This window comes from Gadus morhua, chromosome 5 (assembly GCF_902167405.1).
Source record: "Gadus morhua chromosome 5, gadMor3.0, whole genome shotgun sequence".
NCBI lineage: Eukaryota > Metazoa > Chordata > Actinopteri > Gadiformes > Gadidae > Gadus > Gadus morhua.
The window spans coordinates 22,010,026-22,027,288 of NC_044052.1; the positions used below are offsets into that span (position 1 = coordinate 22,010,026).

At 48.0% G+C, this 17,263-nt stretch overlaps 2 protein-coding genes across 2 annotated transcripts in view; both read right to left on the reverse strand.

Moving 5' to 3' along the window:
- The window catches only part of sec23a (Sec23 homolog A, coat complex II component), a 23,165-nt gene extending 15,830 nt beyond the window's left edge, over positions 1 to 7,335 (reverse strand). Inside the window, exons 1-8 of the mRNA XM_030357306.1 lie at positions 7,184 to 7,335; positions 4,869 to 5,121; positions 4,013 to 4,070; positions 3,844 to 3,930; positions 3,234 to 3,470; positions 2,142 to 2,221; positions 1,336 to 1,480; positions 431 to 589 (exon numbers count right to left, since the gene is read on the reverse strand). Coding sequence (XP_030213166.1) covers positions 431 to 589; positions 1,336 to 1,480; positions 2,142 to 2,221; positions 3,234 to 3,470; positions 3,844 to 3,930; positions 4,013 to 4,070; positions 4,869 to 5,089 — 987 coding nt within the window. The 5' untranslated portion in view covers positions 5,090 to 5,121; positions 7,184 to 7,335. The remainder of the gene's footprint in view (positions 1 to 430; positions 590 to 1,335; positions 1,481 to 2,141; positions 2,222 to 3,233; positions 3,471 to 3,843; positions 3,931 to 4,012; positions 4,071 to 4,868; positions 5,122 to 7,183) is intronic.
- A 632-nt stretch (positions 7,336 to 7,967) lies between these two features.
- On the reverse strand, positions 7,968 to 17,210 carry srp54 (signal recognition particle 54). The gene is made up of 17 exons (XM_030357324.1): positions 17,013 to 17,210; positions 16,623 to 16,677; positions 16,433 to 16,519; positions 16,096 to 16,187; positions 15,710 to 15,794; positions 15,309 to 15,413; positions 12,781 to 12,847; positions 12,633 to 12,690; positions 12,227 to 12,377; positions 11,226 to 11,374; positions 11,035 to 11,135; positions 10,220 to 10,306; positions 9,972 to 10,045; positions 9,648 to 9,756; positions 9,076 to 9,246; positions 8,827 to 8,922; positions 7,968 to 8,323 (listed from the first exon to the last, which is right to left on the reverse strand). The coding sequence occupies exons 3-17, from the start codon at positions 16,508 to 16,510 to the stop codon at positions 8,232 to 8,234; spliced, it is 1,515 nt and encodes a 504-aa protein (XP_030213184.1). The 5' UTR covers positions 16,511 to 16,519; positions 16,623 to 16,677; positions 17,013 to 17,210; the 3' UTR covers positions 7,968 to 8,231.
- Between the last annotated feature and the right edge of the window lie 53 nt (positions 17,211 to 17,263).

Sequence of the window (17,263 nt, forward strand, 5' to 3'; positions counted from 1 at the left end):
GCTGTGTTCTACAGGTGTGGTACATGTAGGCTGTGTTCTACAGGTGTGTTCTACAGGTGTAGTACATGTAGGCTGGGATCTACAGGTGTGTTCTACAGGTGTGGTACATGTAGGCTGTGTTCTACAGGTGTGTTCTACAGGTGTGGTACATGTTGGCTGCGTTCTACAGGTGTGTTCTACAGGTGTAGTACATGTAGGCTGTGTTCTACAGGTGTGTTCTACAGGTGTAGTACATGTAGGCTGTGTTCTACAGGTGTGTTCTACAGGTGTGGTACATGTTGGCTGCGTTCTACAGGTGTGTTCTACAGGTGTAGTACATGTAGGCTGTGTTCTACAGGTGTGTTCTACAGGTGTAGTACATGTAGGCTGTGTTCTACAGGTGTGTTCTACAGGTGTGGTTCATGTTGGCTGCGTTCTACAGGTGTAGTACCTTGGTGGACTTCTTCATGTACTTGGCGTTGTCCTTCTCGATGTCGTGCCAGGAGCGGATGGGGGTCTTGAGTTCGTCCCCCACCACCATGCCTGGCCCCTGGGTGGCCGGGCCCCCGATGAAGGTCATGATGCGGGCCCCGGTGTTGGGGAAGGTGCACTGGGGGGGGGGGGGGGCAGAGTAGCAGGCTCACTCCCACGCTAACCACAATACGGCTCCAAGCATATCCAGTCAATACAACCAACCTCAGCCCACAGCACCAGCACAGGGCTAATGCTAACCTCAGCCCACAGCACTAGCACAGGGCTAATGCTAACCTCAGCCTACAGCACCAGCACAGGGCTAATGCTAACCTCAGCCCACAGCACAAGCACAGGGCTAATGCTAACGTCAGCCCACAGCACTAGCACAGGGCTAATGCTAACCCAGACCACAACACTAGCACAGAGCTAATGCTAACCTTAGCCCACAGCCCTAGCACAGGGCGAATGCTAACCCAGACGACAACACTAGCACAGGGCTAATGCTAACCTCAACCCACAGCACTAGCACAGGGCTAATGCTAACCTCAGCCCACAGCACTAGCACACTGCTAATGCTAACCTCAGCCCACAGCACTAGCACAGGGCTAATGCTAACCTCAGCCCACAGCACTAGCACAGGGCTAATGCTAACCCAGACCACAACACTAGCCCCAGGCTAATGCTTGACCACAACGATAGCACAGGGCTAATGCTAATGCTAGACAACAACAGGGCTAATGCTAACCCAGACCACAGCACTAGCACAAAGCTAACGCTAATGCTAGACCACAACATTAGCTCAAGGCTAATGCTAACCCATACCACAACACCAAGCTTCCCCTCAAACCCAGAGGCTCACTATGGGCCGGTCCTAGTCCTCACCTCCAGCAGGCCCACGGCGATGGACATGGCCACGCCCAGAGAGCGGAGGGGTCTCTTGCCCTGCGTGACGGGCCACGGGTCTCTCTGCAGCTCCCCCAGAAGGTCTGTCAGGTTCATGTCAATCTTCTGCACCGGCTGGAGGAACCTGGGGAGCAATGATACCTGCGGTCATCGTTTAGGCCTCGATCAGGTCTACTGGGTCCTTCTAATCCTCCATGAGGTCTACTGGGTCCTTCTAGTCCTCCATGAGGTCTACTGGGTCCTTCTAGTCCACCATGAGGTCTACTGGGTCCTTCTAATCCTCCATGAGGTCTACTGGGTCCTTCTAGTCAACCATGAGGTCTACTGGGTCCTTCTAATCCTCCATGAGGTCTACTGGGTCCTTCTAATCCTCCATGAGGTCAACTTTGTCCTTCTACTCGTCCATGAGGTCTACTGGGTCCTTGTAGTCCCCCATGAGGTCTACTGGGTCCTTGTAGTCCCCCATGAGGTCTACTGGGTCCTTCTAGTACGCTATAAGGTCTACTGGGTCCTTCTAGTAGACTATGAGGTCTACTGGGACCTTATAATCCGCCATGAGGTCTACTTGCTCTACTGGTACTTGATGTCACCTGTTCACAGGTAGACAGGTTGACAGGTAAACAGGAAGTCAGGTGGAAATACAAACTGGAAGACAGGTGGACATACAAACTGTAAGACAGGTAGACAGGTGGCAGACAGACCGGTAGACAGGTGGACAGGTAGACTGGTAGACACAGGTGGACAGGTAGACAGACAGACAGACAGACAGACAGACAGACAGGTACCTGTTGGATAATGGTGGCTGCGGGGCCTGTTGACCTCTGGCTCCCTGAGCAGCTGATGGCTTAGTCAGGCCCAGCATCTCCTACACACCAACACAATACGCACTTAATGCACAACAACACAGTACACAACACAGTACACAGCACGCCCTTAATACACAACATCGCAATACACAACACGCACTTAATATACAACAACACAATACACAACACCAGCTACACAACACACCCTTAATACACATCAACACAATGCACAACACACACAGTTAATAGTAGGGAACGGCTGATAGCCATACTAGCGTGGGTTGACTGGCTGAAGCTGAACTCTACCGGCCCTAACCTTTGTCCCCAGCGCTCGACCTTAAAGAGCTCATGGCATGATGCCACCGGGTGCGGGTGTGATTAGCTGGTACAAGCCGATTGGCACAGGGAAGGAATGATTGATACAGTGACATCCCAAGTGGGGTCGTCCACCCAGATATATGAAGGATAGATGAGCAACGTTTGCCACAGTCCACTGGGTAGGCTGGTATGCTGATCTATCCAGCGCGCATCTAGGTGGACACGTCCACTAGGGATGTCGCTACTAAAATCATTCCTTCCCTGTGCCGAACGGCTTGTACCAGCTAATCACACCTACACCTGGTGGCTCGAGATGAGCCCTTAACCCTGGCCCTCGATTCAGGAACACAGGACTGACATTACGTGTGGACGTGTGAAACTGTACTAACCCTTGACCTGAATCCCAACCCATGACAACTAATATAACCTGATGAACATCTGTACCTGTCTGGGTCTGATGTCTACCCCTAACCTTTGACCTAGTAGCAGAACCAATCCCCACCTGAAGCTGCTTGGCGCTGAGGTCTAACCCCTAACCTTTGACCCAAACCTTAACCCTTGACCCCTAACCCTAACCTTTGACCCTAACTCTAACCCTTGACCCAGTAACAGAACCGGTCCCCACCTTCAGCAGCTTGGCGCTGAAGTCTAACCCTAACCCCTAACCTTTGACCCGAACCTTAACCCTTGACCCTAACACTAACCTTTGACCCTAACCCTAACCTTTGACCCGGTAACAGAACTCGTCCCCACCTGCAGCTGCTTGGCGCTGAGGTCCTTGGTGCCGCGAAACACGTAGCTCTTGGAGATGCCCTCACAGCCCAGCTCGTGGACCTGCACCATGCGGCCGAAGGTGATGAGCCCCACCAGGGCAGTAGGGGGCAGCAGAGAGAGGGACATCTGCAGGGACTCCTTCAGCGCCTGCAGGTCCTCGTCCTCCATGCACGTGTCCACCACGTACAGGAAGATCAGGGGCATCTGGGGCCCTCGCTGGGCGGACAAGAGACACCAGGAACACAGAGAGAGAGAGAGAGAGAGAGAGAGAGAGAGAGAGAGAGAGAGAGAGAGAGAGAGAGAGAGAGAGAGAGAGAGAGAGAGAGAGAGAGAGAGAGAGAGAGAGAGAGAGAGAGAGAGAGAGAGAGAGAGAGAGAGAGAGAGATATTAGACATCAGACAGAGAGAGAGAGACAGAGAGAGAGAGAGAGAGAGAGACAGAGAGAGAGAGGAAGACAGAGACAGAGAGAGAGACAGAGAGAGAGAGGAAGACAAAGACAGAGACAGAGAGAGAGATAGAGAGAGAGGCACTAACAGAGCTAGATGATTATAGCCGCTAGCTCGCAGTAACAGCAGTAAGGAGAGCGTACCTGGACGACGTATTCGATGGTGGAGAACTGGGGCAGCAGCTCTGCCGGTTGGTTGACCTCCGAGATACCGGTGTAGGTGGGGGGAAACTAGAGGAACAGACGCAGACCAGAGAGTTAAGGTGAGAGTCGACCTACTAACCGGCTGGTGGACCAGGGAAGGTGAGCTCACCTGGTTCCTCTGGTAGCAGAAGTTACACGCCCACAGCTTGGCCCTGTAGTCCACCTGGCTGCAATGGAAGGGCAGACATTACTCCATCATGAAGGACTTAATACAACTAGAACTACAACTAGAACAAGAACTACAACTAGAACTATGACTAGAACAAGAACTAGTACTACAACTAGAACAAGAACTACGACTACAACAAGAACTACAACTAGAACTACGACTAGAACAAGAACTACAACTAGAACTACAACTAGAACTACAACTAGAACAAGAACTACGACTAGAACAAAGAACTAGTACTACAACTACAACAACATCTAGAACGACAACTACAACGAAAACTACAACATCTAAAAGTAGAACTACAACAACTACCTGAACTACAACTACAACCAAAACAACAACCAGAACTACAGCTAGAACAACTAGAACTACAACTAGAACCACAACTAGAACCACAACTAGAACTAGAACTACAAATAGAACTACGACTAAAACTAGAACTAGAACTAAACCTAGAACGACTACCAGAACTACAACCAGAACTACAACCAGAAATACAACCAGAACTACATCTAAATCTAGAACGACAACCAGAACTACAACCAGAACAACAACCAGAACTACAACTAAATCTAGAACGACAACCAGAACTACAACCAGAACTACAACTAGAACTAGAACTAAATCTAAAACGACAACCAGAACTACAACCAGAACAACAACCAGAACTACAACTAGAACTACAACTAAATCTAGAACGACAAGCAGAACTACAACCAGAACTACAACCAGAGCCGCCGCCCTACAGCCGGCGTGCGGCGCTGCGTGCGGCGTTGCGTGTGTCGGGACGCACCACAGCGGGTTGAGCACGGCGCGGCAGGTGGCGCGGCTGCACAGCACCGGTTCGTACTGGATGGGCGGCAGGTCGGGGCGCTCCCTCAGGGGGGTGAGCAGGGCGGCCAGCGGCACCACCATGCGGGTGGCCTCCAGCCGGCTGGACGGCCACACGTTCCAGCTGAAGCGCACGCCGTCGCGCTCCTCGTTCTGACTGATGAACTCCGGGAAGGTCGCCATGACAACAGGGGCGGGGGGGGTCGTGTGTCCGTCTGCGGGGGGCCGAGAGTGAGGAGGAGGAGGAGGAGGGAGATGAGAGCTTGCCTGAGCAGCGTTATCCACCGTGGCTAGTACCACTACCACTGCTGCTGACTTATTTTTACATGTTTGTATTTTTTTTATCTTAATTACTTCATCTTGTGTTGCTTCTGCTATGTTGAGTTGCGTGGCTGTTGAGGAACCACGCCCAAGAATTTCACTCTTGTGTACTAAATAAGATGGAATACAAGCAAATCTGATTCTGGATTCTGCGAGGGGCCGTCTGTCAGAGGAATGGTTCCCAGCGCGACTCTGAGTCTACCCTGGGGCCACTGGGCGGGTTCCAGAGATATGGTTTACAGAACAAGAATGACGACAGTAAATATGAAAATATGATGAATCTGTTGACTGATGCTCAGCAATAAACTAAAGAGCAAAAGAATCATGCCTCGGCTTGTCCCATTATAAACGCCTACGACACTACAGTGGTGATAAAAGGTAGGACAGGTGTGATAATAGCATAATACGAGGCCCTAGGACACTACAGTGGTGATAATAGGATGATACTAGGTCCTAGGTCACTACAGTAGTGATAATAGGATGATACTAGGTCATAGGACATTACAGTGGTGATAATAGGATGATACTAGGTCCTAGGACACTACAGTAGTGATAATAGCATAATACGAGGCCCTAGGACACTACAGTGGTGATAATAGGATGATACTAGGTCGTAGGACACTACAGTAGTGATAATAGGATGATACTAGGTCCTAGGACACTACAGTAGTGATAATAGGATGATACTAGGTCCTAGGACACTACAGTAGTGATTATAGGATGATACTAGGTCCTAGGACACTACAGTAGTGATAATAGGATGATACTAGGTCCTAGGACACTACAGTGGTGATAATAGGATGATACTAGGTCCTAGGACACTACAGTAGTGATAATAGGATGATTATAGATCCTAGGACACTACACTATTGATAATAGAATACTAGTTCCTAATACACTACAGTAGTGATAATAGAATACTAGTTCCTAAGACACTACAGTAGTGACAATATGATAATGCTAGGTCGTAGGACACGACAGTAGGGATAAAAGGATAATAATAGGTCCTAGGACACTATAGTAGGGATAATAGGATGATACTAGGTCCTAGGACACTACAGTAGTGAAAATAGGAGAGGACACTACAGTAATGATAATGAAGAACTGCTTCAGAAGCAGGGATTAAAATACACATTAAAGCAATCTGGTAAACAACGCAACGCCATTGAGCTGCACCTCAGAGCAAAGTTCAATAAAGCAATTCAGGTCGTATCGCCTAATCAGGGTCTATCGTCACAGGATGACACCTGATCTTCACCTTTATTAAAGTGATCCCAGGATGAGACGTGATCAGACACGGATAGTTCAATCATTCATCTTGATCAGACAGGAGTAGTTAAAATCAATAAATCCACCTTGATCGGACAGTAGTTTAGATAAACCAATTAATCTCGATCTGACAGTAGTTTAGATAAACCAATTCATCTCGATCTGACAGTAGTTTAGATAAACCAATTCATCTGGATCGGAGAGTAGTTTAAATCAACCAATTCAGCCGCACCAGACAGCGGTTTAGATAAACCAATTCATCGGGATCAGACAGCAGTTTAGATAAACCAATCCATCAGGATCAGACAGGAGTGTTAAGATCATTTCCATTAAATGCTGTCAACAACAAACTGGGAGACTTCTTTATAACGTTATGTGCCTTCAGACCAAAATGTTAACTAGTGATGTTAACCAGTCATGTTACTAGAGATATCCTTCGTGTTTTAGACGAGTTGTTTCTTTTTGCTAAACTTGATCGCTGGACGGGTGAGAAACACAACTAGGAGCTAGTTAGCCGGCTAGTCAGCACACCAGTCCCTCAAGTCAATATGCACTGCGATGACACTTCATAAACACATACATACACACACACAGACACAGACACACACACTGGGGGAGCCATGCGTTCATTCAAGATGCAGAGCAAACAATACGTGGTGATATGAAAAGTTGACATAGTTGACACACCTGATGTGGAGAGCCGATCCTGAGCGGGTCTGGGGTCAGTGATGCACTGAGCAAAACACACTGACGACGTAGCAACAACATGGCTGCTGCCGCTGCCGCGTCCGCGTCACTTCGCCGCGCTGCCACGTTGAAGCGCATTCATATCAGGGCCGCCGCGCTCCGCCGCCGCCGCCGCCACCGCGCGACGCGCCTCGACGCTCTCTGCCACGTCAAGGCCGCCGCCCCTGTCAGTTTTCACATTTCTGCTATTTTCTTTATTCTGGGTTTATAACAGCAGCACGTAACATAAACGGACTCAAAACATAGAATGAGCCGAGATATTGGCAGCTTTTTTCACTTCTTGTTTCTAAAACGCATCAGAGTTTAGAATAGAATTTAGGAATATATTAATGTTACTTTGACTATATTATACCTTTCTTAACTTTTAATTTAAATGATAGTATCTCGTTCCCTTACCATCACGACTACAGGATAATACAAATATCTCAAATTATACATAAACCAGATACGTATCTTTATGTACGCAACATGCAAATGACTTGTATAAAACAATGGACACAGGTAACCATGTGCGCACCAGTTTATATTTACATCCTGGTTTATTTCAATCTGTTGTAAAAAAAAAAAAAAAATGCTGCTTGTTCCTCTACAATACAATAAAATTTCAGACGTTCAGAACACCATTTCCATGAGTAAACCCAGTCGCCCGGTCGGTTAATCCACACGCGTCCGGACACCTTTCAGTCCACAGCGGAAGTCGGCTTACAATGAGAAACGAGGGAGCTATGGTGTACAAACTTTAATTACAACATGACGAATACATCTTACAATGAGTGTTGCCCGGCCGTCCGCCGACAGCAGCTTATATTAGGGCCTGTGAGATCAGGCCTTATGCTCCTCTTTACAATTAAAACTATCACCTCTGCAACTGCCCCTGCTCTAACAGACAGTATTATGGGATGTTACTGCCGTCTCCACCACAGCTCTTCCCCCTCCTCCTCGCTCCTTCAGCATTTTTAATTGGTCAAGCGTCGAGCCGTAGCCGTGGTTACATGTTGTTGAACCCCATCATGCCCTTCATGTTGCCAGCAGCGCCCTGTTGGAACTGTCTCATCATGGACTGGAGGCCGGCCATCCCACCTGTAACACACACACACACACACACACACACACACACACACACACACACACACACACACACACACACACACACACACACACACACACACACACACACACACACACACACACACACACACACACACACACACACACGTTAAGAGGGGGAGAGAAGTGTAGAGAAGAGGAGATGTGAGGAGGAGGAGAAGAGGGTAGGAGGACTAGAGAGGAGGAGGAGGAGGAGAAGAAGGTAGGAGGACTGGAGAGGAGGAGGAGGAGAAGAAGGTAGGAGGACTGGAGAGGAGGAGGAGAAGAAGGTAGGAGGACTAGAGAGGAGGAGGAGGAGAAGAAGGTAGGAGGACTGGAGAGGAGGAGGAAGAGAAGAAGGTAGGAGGACTGGAGAGGAGGAGGAGGAGGAGAAGAAGGTAGGAGGACTGGAGAGGAGGAGGAGAAGGTAGGAGGACTATAGAGGAGGAGAGGAGGAGAGGAGATGGCAGGAGGAGGAGGAGGAGAGGAGGAGGTACCCATATGGTGTAGAACTCTGGGGTCCATCATCTTGGCCATCTGCTGGTTGAGTTTGGCCATCTGAGAGGGGTTGACGTTCTTGGACATGTCTCCTCCTGAGGACAGGGGGAACATGAGGCTCTAGCGTGTTGGAGGACCGGCTCAGTGACCCTGGAGCGACACTGGGCTGACGCCCGCAGTGTACTGTAGGCCGCTGGCTTTGAAGAGATACTCAGTGAGTAGTACTGCAGTAGTAAGTCGGCGGGTACCTTTGAAGAGCCCCTTGATGCCGCCCATCTTCTTGACCATCTGGGCGAACTTGGTGTACTGCGTGAGCAGCTCCTGGACGTCCCGGGGGGCCACGCCCGCCCCCCGCGCCACGCGCTGGATCCTGTTGGGCGCCTTGCTGAACAGCTTGGCCCCGTCCTTATTGTCCAGCTCTTCAGAGGAGGGGAGGGGGCACGGCGTTAGGGCGCCGATAGGCCCGCCAACCCAACCCGCTACGGTCCATGTTCCACTGGCATTCATGTTCTCTCTCTCTGTGTGTGTGTCTGTCTGTCTGTCTGTCCGTGTGTATTTGTGTGTGTGTCTCTTTATGTCTCTGCGTGTGTATTTGTGTGTGTGTGTGTCTCTGTGTGTGTCTCTGACTCTGCGTGTGCATGTGTATTTGTGTGTGTGTCTGTGTGTCTCTTTATGTCTCTGCGTGTGTATTTGTGTGTGTTTCTCTGCGTGTGTATTCTCTGTGTGCGTGTCTCTGTGTGTCTCAGTGTGTGTTTCTCTGTGTGCGTTTCTCTGTGTGTCTGTGTCTGTGTGTGTGTGTGTGTCTCTCTGCATTTGTTACCCTGGTCGTTCATGCTGTCCATGATGGTCATGAGCTTCTTCAGTCTGGCCATGGACTCCTGCTCGTTGCCTTTGCTCATGAAGTCTGTTCCGAACCCGGGGATCATGCCCTGAAACAACCCCAGGAAACAATCGGTTATACCCTGCAATCCCAACCCTACTACCCCCCTCCCCACACACACACACACACACACACACACACACACACACACACACACACACACACACACACACACACACACACACACACACACACACACACACACACACACACACACACACACACACACACACACACACACACAGTGTGGATCCATCCACTCACCATGATCTGTCCGAAGGGGCCCATCTTCATAATGTTCTGGAACTGTTCGTACATATCTCTGAGTGTGAACTGACCTGTAGAGAACACAGTTAGTAACTAGTACTCACAACCATCAGTTAGTAACTAGTACTCACAACCATCAGCTACTAACTCTATACGACAATGAGTTAGTAACTAGCTAGTCTTGCAGGATCGTAGAAACAAGTTATCTGGTAACTTGTCGTGTGGTCACTAGTCAGAGATCTCACCATGTTTCAGCTTGTCGATCAGCTCCTCGTTATCGTCCAGTTTGAGCTCGTTAACCTTGTCAATCAGACCCTCGATGTCGCCCATACCTGTGGACAGAGGAGATTACAGGGAGTTAGAACCATAATGACCTAACCACAGCTCTATACTGACCCTAACCACAGCTCTATACTGACCCTAACCACAGCTCTATAGAACTAGACTGACCCTAACCACAGCTCTATAGAACTAGACTGACCCTAACCACAGCTCTATAGAACTAGACTGACCCTAACCACAGCTCTATAGAACTAGAATGACCCTAACCACAGCTCTATAGAACTAGACTGACCCTAACCACAGCTCTATAGAACTAGACTGACCCTAACCACAGCTTTATAGAACTAGACTGACCCTAACCACAGCTCTATAGAACTAGACTGACCCTAACCACAGCTCTATAGAACTAGACTGACCCTAACCACAGCTCTATAGAACTAGACTGACCCTAACCACAGCTCTATAGAACTAGACTGACCCTAACCACAGCTCTATAGAACTAGACTGACCCTAACCACAGCTGAGAGAGGGAACCTCTATAGGAGGTGTTCCCCAACAGGGGGCTGGTCAGATCTACCGACCTAGCTCTTCAAGGGCCGTTACTCAGCAGATCAGATCTAGCGCTCAAGCTCTACGGGGGCCGATACCCAGCTGATCAGATCTAGCGCTCTAGCTCTACGTGGGCCGTTACCCAGCTGATCAGATCTAGCGCTCTAGCTCTACGTGGGCCGTTACCCAGCTGATCAGATCTATCGCTCTAGCTCTACGGGGCCGTTACCCAGCAGTTTGCTGATGAAGGGCTGTGTCTTGAAGGGCTCAAAGTCGTCGATGTGTTCTCCCGTCCCGATGAAGATGATGGGGCTCTTGGTGGCGGCGACTCTGAGGAAGGTCCACACACGTTTCAATACACAAATCGTACTCATTGATCGATCCCACCCGGGTGTTCTGCAGTGGAGGGGCGGTCCTTACGCGCTCAGGGCTCCGCCCCCCTTGGCGTGGCCGTCCAGCTTGGTGACGATCACGGACGCGATGTCCACCTTGTCCTTGAAGGCCTTGGCCTGGGCCTCGCAGGCCTGGCCGATGGAGGCGTCCATCACGTACACAATGTTGTCCGGTTGCTATGGGGACGCACACACGCCAGTGTCAGAGACCGTTCATTCAGCCTCTCATTGTGGGGGTATTCACTACCGTGCACAAGTTTGGGGGTCACTTAGAAATATATTTTTTTTTTCAATGAAAATAACATTAAATTAATCTGTAATACCGTCTAGACATTGTTAAAGTGGTAAATTACTATTCTGGCTGGAAAATAATCGTTAATTAATTTATCTTCAGTGTGTATTGGCCAATCTGATTAGTCTTGACACGATTGCGATTCAGCCTACGCATAGCATGTTGTAATGCAAGCTGCATCGATTATGGCATTGTTCATAGAAAGTCATATTTGGACCAAAGCTTTTTCTCTAATAAAATATTAGATAAGTTAATTAGTAGCAAACTCAGATGAATACATATATTTTTGAAAATCACGCATGGAAAAGTACATAAAAAAAAATTGTTGCATCAAGATGCATCGATAATCGTTTTAGAATCGAATCGTTGACCTCATAATCGGAATCGAATCGTGAGGTGCCAAGAGATTCCCACCCCTACTGGAAAGGGCTTGATCTTTTATGGAATATATTCTTAGGTGTACAGAGGCCCATTTCCAGCCACCATCACTCCTGTGATCTAATGGTACATTGTGTAGCTGATCGTGTTAAAAGGCTAATTGAAGATTAGAAAACCCTCGTGCAATTTTGTAAGCACAGCTTAAAACAGTTGAATAAAAGTGTGAGTTTTCATTGAAAACATGAAATAGTCGGGTTGAGCCCAAACATTTGAACGGTAGTGTACATCTGACTTTTGTACAGTCTTTTTTGGTTGATTGGTAGAACAGCTGGTGAAATGAGGTGTTGTCTCCAACTTACCACGGCGTTGGACACCTGCAACATCTCCTCAAACAGCGAGTCCTCCTGCTTGTGCCGGCCACTGGTGTCCACGATGATGATCTCAAAGTTCTCCGACTTGAACTTCTCCACACCCTCTGCCGCGATGACCACCGGGTCCATCTCCGTGTAGCTAAGGGGACATCCCGTTACACGAGTGAGTGAGTGAGTGAGTGAGTGTGTCTGAGAGTGAGTGAGTGAGTTTGTCTGAGAGTGTCTGTGTGTGTGTATGTGTGTGTGTATGTGACTGAGTGAGTGAGTGAGTCTAAGAGTGTTTGTGTGTGTGTTGGCGAGGTTTGAGTGAGTGAGTGAGTGAGTCTGAGAGTGTGTGTGTGTCTGAGAGAGTATGTGTGTCGGCGAGAGGGTGTGAGTGAGTGAGTGAGCTTACCTCCCGTAGAAGGGAATTCTGGCTTTGGTAGCGTTCTGTTTGAGCTGATCAAAGGCCCCTGGGAACAGAGACAAGATTCACTGAACAACCGTCCACGGTGGGTCTGCTTAACGTGAGAATCGGGACGGGTTCATACAGCAGCGCTTACCGGCTCTGAAGGTGTCGGCACAGATGAGGCATGTCTTCCACCCCTTCCTCTGGTAGTAGTAGGCCAGCTAGACAACAACAACAACAACATCTAGTTACTACCTCTGGTAGGAGAGCAGCTAGACAACAACAACATCTAGTTACTACGTCTGGTAGGAGAGCAGCTAGACAACAACAACATTTAGTTACTACCTCTGGTAGGAGAGCAGCTAGACAACAACAACAACAACAACATCTAGTTACTACCTCTGGTAGGAGGCCAGCTAGACAACAACATCTAGTTACTACCTCTGGTAGGAGAGCAGCTAGACAACAACAACATCTAGTTACTACGTCTGGTAGGAGAGCAGCTAGACAACAACAACATTTAGTTACTACCTCTGGGCCCTGTACCACGAAGCTCGCTTAGCGGGTTAGCGAGGTAAGTTGAGCTCCAAGCCTGGGTTAGTTGTACCACGAAAGTCGATCTCTTTTAGCGTCGCTGTATCACCATGGTGACTTATGCTCGCAACCAAACCTGGTCGGGAGCAGTTTTTCGGCTTAGTCTAGCCGGAGATCGGCGTGCGCAGCTTCCTAGCCCCTCCTCTGACAATGGCGTCACCATTTGTGGGAGTTCCCGTGGACCCCGGCGCACTTCTCGTACAGGCGTCTCTCCGGAGACAGAGGGTTTTACGGGAGAGAACCGATCCCTTGGCATTGTCTGACGATATTCAGATTTCAGACTTTATTTTCATTGTGCAAACAACGAAATTGGGGTTCTTCATGAGAGATACAGATTCTCATCAGAGGGTGTTCGTTATTTGATCGTCCTTTGGACCTTATGTAGACAATGCTTACTGTTGCGCGTTGTGTCTCCGTGACAGAGTGCTAGAGTGGAGGTAGCGCGTCAGTCTTGAATTTCTGCGCGGGGGGTTTGACTCCCAAGTGACGCGAATTTATGTGAAGCTTAAAAAGTCCCAAATCTCTTGCATATGGAATACTTATTCACTAAAGCTTATGGAATTATATTTTTGTGCTTATTTCGAACTTGAACCCATATCTTCAAGGCCGTGCTGGCACCACATCTATGGGGGTAAAATGCATGATGATAGACCGGCGAATCTGAACCCCGGTCGATGGCGTTCGGGTCCTATACTAATCCACTACGCTACAGCCGCTACCTCTCAGCGGTTGATAACATGCCATACATTTCTAACATAGGGTGTTTTTAAAGTGAATTCCCTAAATGATAGAATAAGGCAGGATGGACGGTGCTTATGCATTTTTAAATCATCATCATTCTATTAGGATTAATGCCAAACAATTCTGCATTTGGCATAGTTATTTTATAGACAATATGCAGAATCTTTTCACTTATACGCATATAGACTGCTTGATCTATCGTAAAGGTGAGAAAAATGACGCAAAAAACGCCCCTTTCACATGAACGCGCACTGAACCTAAAGCGGAAAACCTGGTTCAACTAATTGAATCTAAAGTGAGCTTCGTGGTACCATTTAACTCTGATTGCGAGTTGCCGCTCTGTCGAGCCAGGTTTTCCCAAGAAAGCCTGGGTATGTTCAGCGAGGTTCGTGGTATACCCCCCTGGTAGGAGAGCAGCTAGACAACAACAACAACAACAACATCTAGTTACTACCTCTGGTAGGAGGCCAGCTAGACAACAACATCTAGTTACTACCTCTGGTAGGAGAGCAGCTAGACAACAGGACTATTCTTAGTAGAACTAGTAGTCGTAGTAGGACTCGTCGAGGTAGAACTAAACTAAGTAGGACTAGTCATAGGTAGGGATGGGGATCGGAACCCGGTTATATCAAGGACCCAGTTCCACTTTTTTCAAAACCCGAAAATCATTGACGTTTGGGCTTATCGATATCACTGTCGAGTCCCGTCGTTCATTTATTGTTATTTTTGTAACGTAATGTTGTGTCCCTCGAGTCAGGTCACAGCATTTCAATCAAATCAGTCCAATCACTGCAGCGTGTCCACCAATGTTTTTGAATGGAATTGTAAGCAAACAGGTATTACAAGTAAAACAAGTGAAGTCTATTGTGAAATCGGTGTTGTAATCAGCAGCATACAAGCTAGTTATCTTAAAAAGTAAATAAACTTTCCGATGTGCTGCGTGATGATGTGTTGAGGTTGGCTCAGTAAAACGACTGTTAGGTTATCATGATGCGTTCAAATGTAACATAAATAAACGGTAAATTTAGTTTTTGGTGAGAAACATTAGTAATACTGTATAACTCATGTTTCTGCATTACTAATACAGTTGTATAGTGCTCTAATCATTTTAGTTTATATAACTAAAACTACTGATGTCAATATTTATTAAGAATTACATATTTAATTTAAAATGCAAGTATTTATTACCTAAATATATCCCTCATCACTAAAAACGCTTCGTATTTCCACCAATTAATAGAAAAGTATCGATAGTGGAATCGATAAAGACTCGGATCGTTAAGGAGTAGCGAAAATAGTATCGATATCAATAAATATTAATGATCCCCATCCCTAGTCATAGGTTACCTTGGAGCAGGTGGTGGTTTTCCCGCTGCCCTGCAATCCGACAAACATAATGACGTTGTTCTTCCCTTTGGTTGGAGTCCAGGCCTTCACACCAGGGTCCACCAGCTACACGCACACACACACACACACACAAACAAACACACACACAAACACATGACACATCGCCGCCTGGCTAGCATTCCACCTGAGCGGAAACTGTGTGGTCTGTAGGGCAGTAGGACTGTGTGGTTGGTAGGCTAGTCTAACTTTGTTTTGAAGGGCAGTTGGACTCTCTGGTCTGTAAGCTAGTCGACTGTGGTCTGTAGGTCAGTAGAACTCTGTAGGTCAGTAGAACTCTGTAGGTCAGTAAAACTCTGTAGGTCAGTAGGATTCGGTCAGTCGGACTATGACGGTTTTCTCACCTTGACCAGCTCCTTAAAGACTGAGTGCTGAATCATCCTCCTCTTGTTCAGTCCTGATGCCATCTCCTCCAGGTCTATGGCCGACCTGAAAAGGACAAAACACACGCAGAGATGAAGAGAGAGAGAAAGGACACTACACATAACGGCGTGTGGCGCTGGATTTACATCTCAGCGTACAGCAGGTTTGCCAAGATCTACGCCTCGACTCAGAGACATGACGAGCCACCTGTGTTTCTCTGTTAAGGTATACACCAGGGGGCAATACCGCGTTTGTAATGCGGTTGTTGTATCGCTTCCAGCTTGATTTCCCCGGCTGCAATCATTGTATCGTCGTGTCCGGCTGCGGGTCTGTTGTGTGTGGGTTGTGGCGTGTGTGTTGGACTCACTTGACGTTCTCTCTGAGCTGTTTGACCAGCTTGATGTTGACATCAGCCTCCAGGAGGGCGGCACACACCTCCTTCAGCATGGCATTAAGTACCTACACACACACACACACGAACACGCAGCTTAGCCTGGAGTGCAATACCTTAACACACACCTCCGCTTGGGAGTATGAAGCATCTGAACGGAGAGACCTCCTGACCCCAGTGGAGACCAGAGGGGCTTCTGTTCCGTCTCTCAGTAGAACAGAGAGCAAGCTATCCACGATCACCAAAACATCGTTTGTATTGGTTCGATCACCGCTACCACCTCGTTGATTAAGTACCAGTCTCGGGTACGTACCTCTTCATTGATGATGGTGGCATTGCTGAGAGACCTCAGCGCCGAGGTGATTTTTCTACCGAGATCTGCTAACACCATCTTGACTGTCTGCTCAACAAAAACAGAAACAGACCAATCAGACACCCGTTGTAGAACGATATAGAAACATTTCAGCTCATTGCGTCACAGAAAAAACAAGAGAGACCCGGACCTGGTGTGGACCCGCTGGGCGAGGAGCGGAGGAAGATGACCGCGACGCGTGGAGCCTGAACACAACAACAAATATTATAGAATAACACAATACTTCATCAGTGGATGGTCCCAGGCAAACCAGAGACATGACGAAGTATTACAGAATAACACAATACTTAAACGGACAGGCATCTTGGAGTTAGACCGTGGCCGCTTAACTCGTGTTTTACCTTCAAACATCAGAAATTACTGTACTTTAGAAAGGGAGGACATTTCGTGGAGCACTGGTAGAAACTAGTTAGCTGTTGTGCTAGTTAGCCTTGATCGAAACTAGCTCAGAAGCTAACTCTCGCTTAAACAATGTCCCGAGACAAGCAGGGGTTGCCGTGGCTGATTAAACCTTTTATACCTTTGACGATGACTCCGTTATTCTGGTTAAATAGAGTCTGTTTCCTAGTTCTTCTTTGGTGTGTAGTCCGCGATGTTCACCAGCTGTGGTATAAACCAGTCAAGACGTCACCACATTACACGACCCGGAAATAACTTCCATGATGACCCCGGAGGAAGTCCCTGATGCTGCGTTCACGTCCTCTCGGAGTTACCGGAATCACTAATAAACGCTGCATTTCAACAACCGTACAATTCTGTGACTTAAAGTCA

Coding starts and splice junctions, on each gene's coding strand:
- srp54 (XM_030357324.1), bottom strand. CDS start 16,510: ATGGTGTTAGCAGATCTCGGTAGAAAAATCACCTCGGCGCTGAGGTCT. Junction 11,375..12,226: donor TGCAGGTGTCCAACGCCGTG/GTAAGTTGGAGA, acceptor GCGTCCCCATAG/CAACCGGACAACATTGTGTA. Junction 8,923..9,075: donor CATCAAGGGGCTCTTCAAAG/GTACCCGCCGAC, acceptor CCCTGTCCTCAG/GAGGAGACATGTCCAAGAAC.